At 45.3% G+C, this 13,813-nt stretch overlaps 1 protein-coding gene across 7 annotated transcripts in view; it reads right to left on the reverse strand.

Moving 5' to 3' along the window:
- dab2ipb (DAB2 interacting protein b) overlaps positions 1-13,813 on the reverse strand; it is a 175,623-nt gene that overhangs the window by 3,724 nt on the left and 158,086 nt on the right. For 6 of the 7 annotated variants that reach the window (XM_030085470.1, XM_030085469.1, XM_030085473.1 and 3 more), the window contains 4 exons: positions 9,798-10,689; positions 7,818-7,955; positions 1,876-2,078; positions 1,700-1,787 (listed from right to left, as the gene is read on the reverse strand). In XM_030085470.1, the coding sequence (XP_029941330.1) occupies positions 1,700-1,787; positions 1,876-2,078; positions 7,818-7,955; positions 9,798-10,689 (1,321 nt within the window). The remainder of the gene's footprint in view (positions 1-1,699; positions 1,788-1,875; positions 2,079-7,817; positions 7,956-9,797; positions 10,690-13,813) is intronic. The other variant, XM_030085471.1, reaches the window with a different exon arrangement.

The raw sequence follows: 13,813 nt of genomic DNA on the forward strand, positions 1-13,813 counted from the left end.
TTTCCTCTTTTTGAGAAGGATATTAGCTGATCGAGAGACAATATCTTTTCCAAAACGTCTCCTGCTTCAACTCGTTCTTTAACATACTAAGCTGCGTATTAAAGCACTGCTGTCCTCTGGAAGAAGATACAGACTCTTCAAAACTTCAGCAAAGACTAAAACACTTCCAAAAAGGCCAAATTCTTGCACCCAATTCCTTTTGTGTGTCAATACAGATTCTATTATCCTGCGTCTTCAGTGTCAATACATTCATAATACCAATCACCAGAAGCCATCAATATTAAACATCCTTCTCCAGTTCTCCTCCTGAAAGACCTTCTCTCACCTGCTCCTCCCTGCTGCCCCCTGGAGGCCGACACACACTCTGCAAAAGCACAGCTTCGACCACCAAACAGCCAAATCACATTAGTCTTACAGTAGTGTGTCTCTCTTTGTGATAAACTGTCCAACCTGTCTTTAATCCTATTTCAGATGAGATTATCTGGAATGAAAAGGTTGTATAAGATAAATTAAGGGACGTATTGACCAGTATGACAGCAGTGGACGACACGTGAAACATTAGTTTGTACAGGAGAATAACTGATAAAGAACCAAACTCCTGGAGACAGACTGGGATGATTACTACTCTGAGAACAACTCGCCGACCTTTACAGCTTCCTCTGGCAGAAGGAGAAAACTAAAATCCTGCACTGTATGTTAAACAGTTGGTATCAGAGATGTTTTTTTTTTTTAAACACGACAGCTCCTCTTGCTGTCTTTGTAATGACCTTTTTATTTTCCTCTGCTCCGTGCCCGTTTACCAAAGGAGGGAGCCGATTGCTTGACTTGGGTGTATTTGTTTGAAACTGTCATTACTGCGGCTGTGGAGAAGATTAACCCGCCGTGTTTCTATCTGGATGTGTATTTACGCCGCGTTACAGTACAGGCGCATCCTCTCCCCGTACTGTTAAATGCCTGGACGGAGTTTTCTGCCTGTCTGTGTTTGTTCTGATGTAAAACAGACGGAGAGGCGTCGGCGGCTTGGTCGGGTTTAATCCTGCGATGCGTCATCCCACGCGAGCACTGGGGATATTTCTATCAATCAACATTCACAATGTAATGCAAAATAAAAACCTTTTTTTGTTACTTGAGGTAGATTTCAAGCACAATGTTTGAGGATTATAAAGACGCTACATTTTTACAGAAGAAGAGGAAACGTGTAAAATATATGTTTTATATGAGAGAGAAGGATTTTTTTTTTTTGAGATTCTGCTCAGCCATTCAAGCTTGTCAATAGCAGAGTGGAGACGGCGATGAATTAAACATGTCTTCGTATTTCTGTGACCCCACGCAAATCAAACAGTTTACGAATTTATAAACACAAAAATCAAGTTTTCAGAGAACGAGTTGCTCCCACTCTCCCAGTCCGATATCAGACATGAGAGCACGAAGAGCGAAGCCCAGAAACACGAAATCCCTTTTAAAAAAAAAGTCCCTGATTGATATTTAGATATTTTCTGTCCGACTGACAGGCCTCTGACCACCGAGGAATCCTAACTCAAATGGAAAATTACTGTTACTTTTAGCTGTAATACATCTAAACTGTGGATTTTTCACATTATCGGTCATTATTACATGACCGGTTGGGTCTAATATACTGCAGTTAATGGTATAATATAGATGAATAAAGGTGACCCGCCGCTGGGCTCAGCAGACCGACCTGTGCGTCGATGATCTTCTGTTTGGAGTCGACCACGGCCTGCATGTCCGAATGGTCCTTCTTCAGCTCTTCTTCCACCGACATTAACCTGGAGGAGTCCGGAGGAGACCAGCGTCGTTAAAAGAAAAAAAAAAAAGTTATGAAACACGCAGAAATGAAGTCCTCCGCCGCCCCACCTGCTGATGATGCTCTTCATCTGGAGGTCCTTGTCGTCCTGCTGCCGGCGCAGTCGCTCCTCCGACTCCTCCAGCCGGGCCTGGTACTCCATCAGGACCTTCTGCGCCTGCTCGTCCTGCCCCTTCAGGCGGGCCTCGTACTCCTCCAGCTTCTGCACCGACGCCCGCAGCTTCTCCTGCAGCACCGCGATCTCCTGCTGGTACTGAAGAAACAAGCCAGGAGAGCCTCATCATCATCATCATCATCATCATCCTCGTCTTCATTATCACAGCTGACAAAGTGCAAGAAAGGAAATCTCTCAACGACGCCGTTCCCCTCTCCGGTGTGGTTTCTGTCTAGAGCAGAGACGCCGCCTCTACCAGCGAATCACACGGCTCATTTACAAGCAATTCTCATAATGGCACTTTTACACCGGGACCTGCGAGGCTACGGTGCAAAAACTTGCTTATTGACACTGGGGCGGACGCTTTCATCGACAGGAGAACGGCTATCATTCCGAAAATATAGAAAATCAGAGTGGAATTCAAATGGACCTCGTTCAGCTCTGAAACCAGCAGACTATTAAAAGATGAAAGTGGCAAAGAGCAGCGAGAAGCAGAAAACAAAGGAGGGTTTAGGATGAATACAGACAAGAGGAGGTGAAATGGGAGGGATGCAACCACGGGAAGGAGTCACTTCAGGCCAGAAGAGAGACGTTCTCTTCACAGCGAGGGATGATTATATAGCTCATTATTTTATAAATGAAGTGTTAAATTATATGCATCTTTAAACACGATTTAGCAGTTTTGTAGTTAAATCAGACACCGGTGGCCTTAAATTCCTATTTTATGAAGATTATAACGTGATTACATGTAGAAGTTACATTAATATTTATTGAAATTAGGTACTTGACTGTAAGATTCTGTCCTGCATTAGGACAGTCTTACTTAAATGAACTGTTGCTGCTGTGTTGCTGCGGTGGGAGGAAGATGCTCAACAATCAGCAACAAAACCGCTGAGAGTAATTAACAACGCTCAGAGGAAGGGTTCAGGTTTTATAAAGGTACGTTCATGTCAAGCAAGGCTGCGGATACACCGCCGTTACCATGGTTACGGGTTCATATCATCCAATAAAGCAGCTCCTTATTGAGACTGAATCCTCAATGCGACGGCCTGGACAAACAGAGACGGATAAAATAAAGAGTTCTATCCGCTGACGGCCGTCACGTCTCGCACGTCGACGCTGAGCTGGTTTAACGCCGGCGCCGGGCCCGTCCTTCGGTAAACAGGAGTTTCATGAGAAACGCTAATGCCAAAGCTAATAATCGGCTAATTAAAGAGGATCAGAGAGACGGAGACACGAGCCAAAAGGAGGCTTTCACTTCAGCAACTGTAGCTGGACTTCGAATTTCAGTCACGAGAGATTTAATCTTAAAGCACTGATTTTAACTTTGGATTATTAAAAAAAATATTCCCTGAGGTTTTGACTGAGGTTCGGTACGTGTCTCAGAAACACAGCAGACGCCAACAAGTCACCGCCGCTGCTAAATGAGAAGTCAGAGGTTTGTGAGAGGTCGGCGGGACTCACCCACCGGAGACGGCGAGCGTCTGTTTGAAATGTCACAGTGATCCATCCAGCGGCTGCTCAGCGGCCGACACTGCCGCCGTTCACACACACCACACACACACACACACACACACACCGCGGCTACTTCAATACACTCTTTCAACCAGTTTGATTTGTATCTTTGACAATCCGCCGTCTTTCCGTGTGAACTGACGGAAAATGAGGCAGAAGACAAACTCAGATCAGTCTCTATTCCGCACAGCGGGATCGTTCATCTTCACGTCCATCTCCTGCTCATCACGCCGACATTTTCCCATCAATCCCTTTCCTCAGCGAGTGACCTCCGGCAGATTCGTCTGATCCCTGCTCTCCTCTCCTCGTCTTCAGCATCACCGTCACTCCTGCTCCTACGAGCCCCGGCGGACTGAACGACACGTCCGGTCTCATTCCTCACGCTCTTTCACCTGCATCCTCCGTTTCTCCGCGAAGCAAAGGATGTCAAGTCAAGAAAAAAATAAAAACAGGCCGCTGTCAGAGCTGCACTTTCATCGGGGATTCTAAAAAAAAAAAAAAAAAAAAAAACCCAACAAAAGTCTCATCTCTTTTCTTTCTGGTCTCCTTCAGAACTAAAAACAGATTGTTGCCCCGTCACAAACACCTGGAAAACGTTCAATTGGCTTTCCTGTGCTAACATTTCTCAAGCAGCTATTTTGAGAATAAACACGGCGTGTTTGAATATTTATTGCGATAAAGCTTTCTCTGAAATATAACCCCGGCGCCTCTGCAACGCCGGCTAAATATTGATGTGTTTTCAGTCGGTGGCACGAGAACTGATGTGAATACTTCCACCTAGTTTGACTCCGACAGGCACGAAGAGTGAAACTGTGTCTGGAAATTAACACACAGATACTGAGAGTATGAAGCGAAACACCAAGGAGAGTTCGAAAAATAAAGGTTCTCTAAACTGATGAAGAAAAGGTTTTATCTTATTTAATATCTAAAACGCGGCAAAGTCAAAAAATGTCTTTAAAAAATTTAGATTTTCTCCCATGAGAGATAATTAAAGACACTGACTTTTGAACGAGCACAAAAAACTGAGGGAATTCTTGAGGAAATAAATGAATTAAATGATTTGTTTGAAATGATGGAAGGTAAATATATTTCACAGGAAAAGAGTTTCAACGAACTATCGAGCTTATTTCTACTGCAGTGAGATCTTCTACTGTTCTCTTCCTGCAGGTTTATGTACATTTACTGATACATTTCTAAACTTTGTAAACCCACAGGTGTGTGTGTTGTCATGTAGAGAGACACTGAGTGGAATAAAGACGATACACACTCTTCACTTCATCAATAGAGCTTCAGTTTGTATTGACTACGTTGAGAACACAGCTCATGGATTACTAACAGGGTCCGAGGAGGTTATTGATCCCGGCCGGAACCGCATCAGTTTATCGGATATTTAAAATCAAAAAGCGATGAAGGAGAGCGCTTCCTGCTACGCTAGATGAGTTATTAATTCGTGTGGCGGATTCGGACGAACGTAAAGAAAGCAAGGTTTCATACATTTCTACAAGCTGGAATCAGCTTCTCGTGAATTTCTGGGCAAAATAGTGAAGCTGGTGTCAAATAACATCCATTCACACCGACGTGTAGAAGAGCTCAGAGCTTTTGATTGAGGTATAAAGAGTCAGAAATCTATTGAGGCTATCAAAGAAATTCACAAACTAGGGACAAAATAGAAACTCTGGAATATTATCAACTGTAAATCTGACAAATCTTAACTCTGCAGCTCAATATATATAAATATATATAAAAATATATGATCTATGATTTTTATTTGTAGAAAAAAAATAAGATTTCATGGGTGATGAACATGAATATCAACAATATTTTTTACTTTCTTGTCGTCTGTATGTTAGGATTAGGAGAATTAAAATACAAAAAGATCAGCTTAGTTTCAAAGTTGAAGGTTCCATTACAAAAACAACAGCGCCAACTCGTGGCCTGCTATGCTAGAATCAATTATCACCTCATGTGATGGAAAACACTGTTTTCTGTGTTTCTGTGTAAACTGACATTTCCAAAACTTTGCCATGTAAATGCAAACCTTTTCTTTATAAGAAAAAAAAGCAAAAACGGTGCATTTTGTGTATGTATGTATGTGTGCGTGCGAGATTGGCTGCAGCCTCTGCGCCCGCACTCTGAATGAAGGCGGTATAGAAGATGAACGAATGAATAAATGAATGAAAGGCTTGATTGTCCTTGTCTTTTTCTTTCTTTTTTTTTTTTTTTTTTTACATAATCCCAGCAACCAACATGCCCAGAAACCGATCCGTCAATTAGCCACAGCAAAAATAAACGTCCTGTTTTGACGAGTGGACATAAACCGCGTGTATAAATCAATGAGGGAGTATAAATATCCTCCGCTGTGTGTCGAAGATGTACTGTTTTCCGATTCTTCTCTTGTTGCCGCTCGGCTATTTTAAGGCGGGCTGTGGCTTCTTTTGTTAAGACTGAAGTTATTGCCTTCTATGGCTGCTCTCCCTGCCTGGGCTGCTGGCTTCCATAAAGTGTGAGCTATGTTAGGATGACAGGTTTGTATTCATTATAGATGGAAAAGAAAAAAAAAAAAAAAAAACGGAGGGAGCATGTGGCAGCCAACCAAAGCATGGAAGCGGAGCGCCGAGGGTGAACGGTTGTAAAGGTTGAAGCGGGAAACGCAGGCAGAGGAAGCAGCAGAAAGCCTCTTTCTGTCTCTATCTCTCACACAGATGCAAGCGCGCACACACACACACACACACACGCTCCGACACGTCCGTGTGGATGCACTGCATGTGAATAACCGCACACACACACACACACCCGGTTCGCTCTATTAACCTCGAAGGTGGTAATAAAAAGGAGAGAGAGTTGTAAAGGGAAGGTGTTTGCAGGTGAAGGGAGTTTTTTTTTTTCTCCCTCTTTCTTTGAGGAAGGATAAAAATGCAATCCGGGTCTCAATGCACACAACACTCCAGGAAATTATTCTTTGATTAAAGAGCAAAACTGTTAATTAGAAGCTTCCTGACTGTATAAAACCTTCATGCTGGGTTTTCTACACTATACTATGATGGTTTTTCTACCACCAACAACTTCTGGACACTTTGTCTCATCTTGCATGTTGTTCAAATCGAATTCATTTGGTTAATACAGAAGTTCTCAATGCATCTCTTTTAGATTCAAAACCATTTCACCTGTTTTTTCCGACCACAATATTAATCAAACAGTAATCCAGAAATAATAAATTGCTGGTTTAATGGTGACATTCTGATGAGGATTATCATAAACAATATCCAAATCTATTCAAAATAGAGGATTTTCAAAAATAAGTGGAGATGTTACTAAACATTTCATATATAAATGTGAAATTCAAATTTTAAGATTTTTTAATCAATATAAAGGGTAAAATGAACTGAAAAACATTCTAAAATAGATGAATAATCTTAGGGAATAAAGATCTAAAAAATACATTGAAAAATACTCAGAGTAAAGTCAAGATTTTGGTAAATTTACCAGAATAAATGATCAGAGATGTATTGGAAATCATGCACATGCAGGATTTTTACTTTGAATTTATGCACAAATATGATTTCAAAGTACAGATCATGCGTGTGCATGATGTGCAAGTAGAAACAGAATTCCAAAAATGTTAGTACACCATGAAAAATATCAATAAAAACAGGCTGTAACACCTTGAATTTTCCATTAACTTAAAAGAACGGACCGTACCAACGTTGAAAATAAGATTTTTTTTTTGCAATCTACTTGAAAATATTCTTTCTTTTTCAATCTGATATCCAAAATTTGTTATCAGTTCTGGTCACGTTGTGCCAAGTGCTCCTTTTTACGTTCTTCTAGCCACTTTTACAGGATTTTGTTGCACGCTTGTTGTGTTTAAACTGAACATCCATTTCATATTTTTGTCTTATTTCGACTCTGTTGCGCCGTTTTGTTTTTTTAATTTGCGGTGACAAAGTCTCCTGATGTCCCTGCATTCATTCATCCCTGGATAAGCCGTGCGTGCTTCACCGAGAACAAAACACGACCCGATGAGCGTTGAAGAGGCTGTTCGAGATATAAGATGTTTACCTGACTGCTCTGCTATAAACGGCCATTTAAAAGTCAGATTTTATGGGTGAGAAACGTCAGACTGAGAGGAAAGGACCGAGAGGGTAATTAAGAGTAGAGGAGATGTTCTCGAAGAGGGAGGTTCATGGCGGGAGCTAATGAGTGGTGAGGAAAGGAAGGACAGCGGAGTGAGTGGGGGTATCAGGGGCTGAGGTGGTTTGTGAAGGGGGGGGGGGGGGGGTTGGTAAAGGTCGGAGGGGGGGTGGGGGTTGGATGGTAGGTTACCTTCTCCACCTGAGTTAGATCCTCTCTGTTTCTCAGTGACTCGGGCTCCATCCCCTCATGGTCTAAAAACTGCACATTCATATTCAAAAGCCAGGCTGCTGTGCGGTCCAGCGCACTGGGGTTCACTGGGGAGGGGGCCTAGTGAAACCAACACAACACACACACACAAACACACACACGCACAGACACACAAACACACACATGAGCCAAGTGCAAGTGACGGGGGGAGGAGGGGGGGGGGGGGGGAGGGGGAGGATCACCACAGAAACACAACAGAAATAAGCTTGAAATGCACCGACTCGCAGCAGGTGGAATGGCGACACGCCCCCGCCGTCCGGCTTGGGCGGCGGTGACGGCGGGGGCAGCGTGGGAATAAATGAGCAGATTAAAACCAGTCCCCGAGGCAGAAAGCGGCGGTGAGGTTGTGTGTTGTTCTGTCTCCACCTGGCAGCTTGTGTGATGGACGGCGGAGCGGAGACGAGGGGAATCCGAGCGGTGCGAGCGCTCCAGAGGAAACACCATCGCTTTTACAGTCAAGTCAAGCTTTTCGGAAAACTTCTAGAATCAATATTACATTTTTTTTTTAAAGCGATCACTTACAGATTAAACTGAGTCGTGTTAATGGTGAAACCTTTACGCTCGTATAGTTATAAAAACTTTGGATGTTTTAAGCAATTTGTCTTTTTTTATGCAAAATCAACAATCTTTTCCTTCAGAACTGTAAAACTCATGCAGTCAGTTTGTGACTAAAGGCTTCATTCGTTTGGGTCACGAATTTGTGTCTAGATTTCAATGCCGGTACAAATATTTTTCTAAAACTTCCAGATGAATAAGACCATTCATAAACGGACTCATCTCGCCTTGATAGCACAGATAAATGAAACGCTCTTATGACAGATGGAGAGTTTTAAAGCTTGAATTTTACCGTTTGAGGAAATCATACACAGAATATGAGGATTTTGAACTGTGTGGTTTGGTTTTAAAGTCCATCCAAAGCCGATCCTGGTTTCAGGAGTGGAGGTGGGGGCATTACAGTCCGCGCGCCAATATCCTTTCCTTCAGCCAGTCACCAAGGGCTGCGATTGACCTGTGTTTAGAGCTGCAGCCTGGAGTCCCCGCACGGCAATAACGAGCGCAGACTTACCAGAAAAGGCGATGAGGAGAGAGCCGCTGTCAAGTGGGAATATTTCCTCTGTGAGCGCAGACGCCGGCGCTCACACGACAGCGCCGCGCTCAATCTGTTTGTGTCCGGGAGGTTTGTTTCCCGCTGCCTCGCGGCACATGTGTGCACATATGCTGCCGGTTAATGAGCTGCTAATTGTGCCTATACCGTCCCATTAAACCTGACCGGTAAAATAGCGGTGTGGCGACGAGCCGCCTGTATGCAAATGACTGTTATTACGTGAGCTGTGAGCGGGGTTCACTGGGGCTCCGTGTGCGGCGTCTGCACACCCACACGGATTCCTCCCAACGCGCCATGACACACATGGGCGTTTTGTAACAGTAACTGTAATTTCGAGTAATTACAGATATCTGGCTGACTTGACAGCAATGAGCATCATCTTCTTTAATCAGTGTGGCGAATTCCAGTTGTCGTCGGAGTTCGGGATGCTGAGGTTGGTCTGATGTTTTGAGACCCCGAGCTGCAAAACTCAACGGCACTTCTGTTCATCTTCGCCAGGTAGCATTAGCATAATTTATCCAGCATGCAACTTTTATTAAAGTGATCAAAATATTGACAGTGGATAATCGGTTTAATCATTTGGCACTGCCAGTGAAGACAGTGACGGTCTGAAACTGCCACCGATCTCATAGAAGAACCACTATTGTCCAAAGCTGACACCAGCGGTGGCACCGTGCACGGTGGTGCATGTGTGCAGGAGCACCGTTTGAGAAATAATCCAACCCTTTTTGGTTGCATTGCCGGTGGTTCCGAGCACACTGACACCCAAAATGCAGCAGAAGCGTCCCGTTTCGTACCTGCTTGTGCTGAGCCCTCTGCTTGGTCTCAGGACTGTCTCCCTTGGAGGACGAGGACTGCTGCCGTAGCCGGGCGCCGCTGCCGGGCCAGTCCGGGGACGACGTCATCATGCTGCCGGAGGAGGGCCGCGGGTACGGCCCGCTGTTGAGCAGGTTGGGGGGGGTGCGGCCCCGCGTGATGCTCTGAGGCGGGGGCTGGTCTATCCTCCGCTGGGGGCCGGCGCTGTTCTGCCGGGGCACGGTGGGCTGGTGCTGCGTCTCCGTCAGAGAGAGCTGCCGGCGGTTGAACTCCCCCGAACGCCGGGTGTACTCGTCCCCGCTGCTCCCCCCGCCGCCGCCGCCCCCGCCCCCTGCGCCGTGGTTCAAGAAGGACGGCTTCCCGCCCGGCGGCCCGTCCTCGTTGTTGCTGTGCGAGCTGACGGAGCTGTGGCACTCCGAGCCCGAGTCGTTCATCCCGCGGGGGGAGACCGGCAGGCAGGCCGCCATCTGGTAGACGGGGTTCTGGAAGGACAGCGGGGCCAGCAGCTGGGCGGGTCGGCCGGGGGCGCCCTCCGTGCCCGGGGTGGTGGGCGTCTGGCCCGGCCTCCTCAGGGTGGGGCCTCCGGGGATGTTGCTCTGCGGGGCCCGTGCCGACCAGCCCACCCCGGAGGCCAGGCCTTCGCCCAGAGCCTCCGAGGTGCCGGGACCTGCGACCCCCTCCAGACTGCGGGGGTCCTGGAGGTCCACCATGGACAGGCTCTTGCTGCCGTTGGCCATGCCCAGGTCGGGCTCGTTGGTCTCGGAGTAGCTGGAACTGCGTGCGGGGGAAGGCTGGATCCCTGAGCTCCTCGTCACAAAGAACAGGTCCTTATTTTCTGGGGTGGGCGACGGTAGCCTGGTGAAGTCCACCAGTCTGGAAGACACAAAAACAAAATGTTGAAATTAAAAGATGTGCACATTTTCAGATGTGCTCTTAGCATCTGGAATCACAGGATCACTGTCTTCCCTCTCTCAGCCTTTAGAGAGTAATTACGGCCTCGGTTTCTCACCCTGGTCCTGGATATTACCTGGATAAGCTTCCGGCAATAAAGGGAGTGAAATATTAACTATCGACAAAATGGATTAATTCTTTTGTTTTTTTTCTTCCAATGGCGCTGCTGGTGAAGACTTGGAAATCAATACAGACGAGGAACAATTGGGGAAGTGAACACAGCTGCCTCTAGATCCATATGCGCCACATACACTGTAAAGTACTGGGCGGAGTAAACACGAACATGTTCATGTGCAACACTGAAACTCTGTATTAACAACTGTGTGTGTTTACATGACTTTGCAGGTTTATATGTTTGTTTATCAAGTTGCTCTGTTCATCAGCCTGATTCTAAACAAGTCCTTTCTGTTCAGCAAAACACTTTCAGGCTATTATACATATAAGTGCAGATAAGGTAGACATAAACTGAAACTGCACTTTTCCAAGCAATAAAAATCAACATTTGATTTATTTTTTTTTACCCCCTCGGTGAAAAGTTGCATAATCATTTTTAAAATCTATTTAGATCTTGAGATCTAAAGCAACCAAATATGTCGACGCTGCACTCAAACGCTGCTTCCCTCTCACTCTGCCTTTATTCTTCCCCTCTCGCCTGCAGATAGAGGCTTTATTGCTCAGAGACGATTACCTTGACAGATGCGCCTTATCTCCCAATAATCTCTATCATTCACATCACGCTCACCTCCTCCCTGTTTCCCTCTCTTCCCTCCTTTTAACTCCTCTCTGCTCTTCATTCTGCTCAATTTCTTCCTTTCTTCGATATCTGCGCCGTCTCTCTCTTCTCGCCCCCCCCCCCCAGCCCGTCTCTCTTTCTGTCGCTGGTTAGTGGATGAGAAGCAATTAGACGGAGAATGGCGAGCTCGTTCCAATTCGCAGCCTGCTGATGAGGATGATGAGGAAACATCGCACACTTGCGCGTTTGCGTCAATATAGGAGCAGACATTCGTTGCGATGAGTAACGAGGTGGGCTGTGACACCGGGTCATATCGGGACGTGGCTTAATTAGCTCCATTGATCCGGTTCACGACGAGGACGGCGACACCGGCCGTCTGGCTCTCTTCCTGCCGTGCGGCTTTATCAGCCTGTACGTTGCCGGCGTTGGCGTGTTTACTGCCGCCGCTCCTCCTGGCCTCTGTGCTTTCATATTAATCTCCGAGTGTCACCTTGCCATTGTTGTGCCAGGAGAGCGGGGGGGGCGGCCGGCCGATAAGCACGATAAGGCGCCGCGTGAGCGCGGCGTTCGTCTACCGGAGAGCAAACGAGGCTCCGTCCGGCCGCTGTAAACAAGCAGGGGTGACACTCGCGGCGTGTCGCGGCCTCGCCCGACAGACATTAACACTCGTAACGTAGCGCTGACGCTCGAGCGATTTACGGGGCCGTTAGTGGCTTGACGCACACCAAGACAAAAAGCCACTCTGAAAATAAAAACAGCAGCGAGTGGAAGAAGGCACGGCGAGCAGTGTTTGTGTACAAAGCGTGTTCTTCTGCAGCATGTTTGCGTGTAACCCGTCTCTAAATCAATCCCAGATCTGACCGGTAATCAAACATGCCTGGAGCAGGCTGCTGGTGTTGGCAGCGGAAAGCTTGGAGGAGCAGGTATACAGCCGAGCACAGAACACAAAAATCATAAGAGAGAGAGAGGGAGGGAGGGAAAAAAATACTCAGACATGTCTGTGCGCCATGTTTTTGACAAGCACAGTGATTTCACGGTAATTACTCTCTAAAAACTGGAGAGCTGTTCCAACAGACTGGGTGACTAATACATCTCAACAGCTCCGCTTCTCTGTTTGTTCAGCGACAAAAAGGAGCTGCTGCAGCTTTTAGCTGTATGAATTAAGACGAATATTTTCGAACACGTACTTTATGTATTTATGTTTTCTTTTCGCCGTATTTAAACTTCATCCCGTCTTTCGGGTTTTCATGAAGCAGACGCTGAATGAAAGGCAGAATACAGGTGGGAAAGTGGAGCACTCACCCTGTACACTAACAAAATCGAGCTGAAGGAAACTCTTAACACACCATATGTGAAACACGGCTTCTTTGTTGGATTCTGTTTCGATGAGTTCCTTTTCTCTGAGGACAAACTCTTTGGGTTTCAGCTTACAGTTTTATTTTCCAGTTTTTCATCACACAAGATGAATTCAGCTCTAGTTTCGTCCTTGCTTCAATGAAGCCATATTCTTTCTCTTTAACCTTACGCGGCGCCATTTCGTCTCCCGCTGCTTTCTTTGCTTGATTACTTTTGAGTGTACACTTTTAAATATTATTTTTACGAACATAGAGGGCCAGACCCCCCTGGTTGAGAATCACTGGTATATGAAGTACTAATACTTTGTAGCTGTATTAATGTATTAGATTTAGTTTTTGATATTTATCTAAATATATTTCAACACAAATTTCTAAACCTTTTCAGCCCTAAAACTAGTTTTAGTAACGACAGAAGTGGGAAAACAACAATCAAGTTTAAACCTGTATTTACATGTATTGAGGGAAGTGGTTCAACCTGGACGTTTGGAGAAAAGTCAAATTCAGAAAAGACTAGAAAAGTGAGAAGAGGCCTATTTAATCATTCTGAGAGTCACATAAATTTCATCCGCACTGCTGCAGGGAAGAATTGGGATTGAGCTCCGTCTACCAGTAAAGATTTATGAGCATTATGGCAGCTAATTTGTGAAAAGGACTAATCGTATCACCGTAATTGTATTCTCTAAAGTTATTCAATATGCATGCATGTGATTTATTTTTTCAACCTTGAAATAAATTCATTATTACAATAATTTTGGAAAAAAAAAATATCATCTTAAAATGGCCGGCACTGTAAAATTACCCTTGAAACCAATAATTTATCAATTTTGGGGAATTGGCTGCAGAGTTTGAGGGAAAGGGACGACATGTGCCCGTTTTCCATATCTAGAATAAAGTTTTTGACGGAAAGAACAAGAACAGACCAGAAAATATCTTTAAAGGACTCAATTTTCATAATTTA

This window comes from Salarias fasciatus (assembly GCF_902148845.1).
Source record: "Salarias fasciatus chromosome 7 unlocalized genomic scaffold, fSalaFa1.1 super_scaffold_4, whole genome shotgun sequence".
Lineage (NCBI taxonomy): Eukaryota > Metazoa > Chordata > Actinopteri > Blenniiformes > Blenniidae > Salarias > Salarias fasciatus.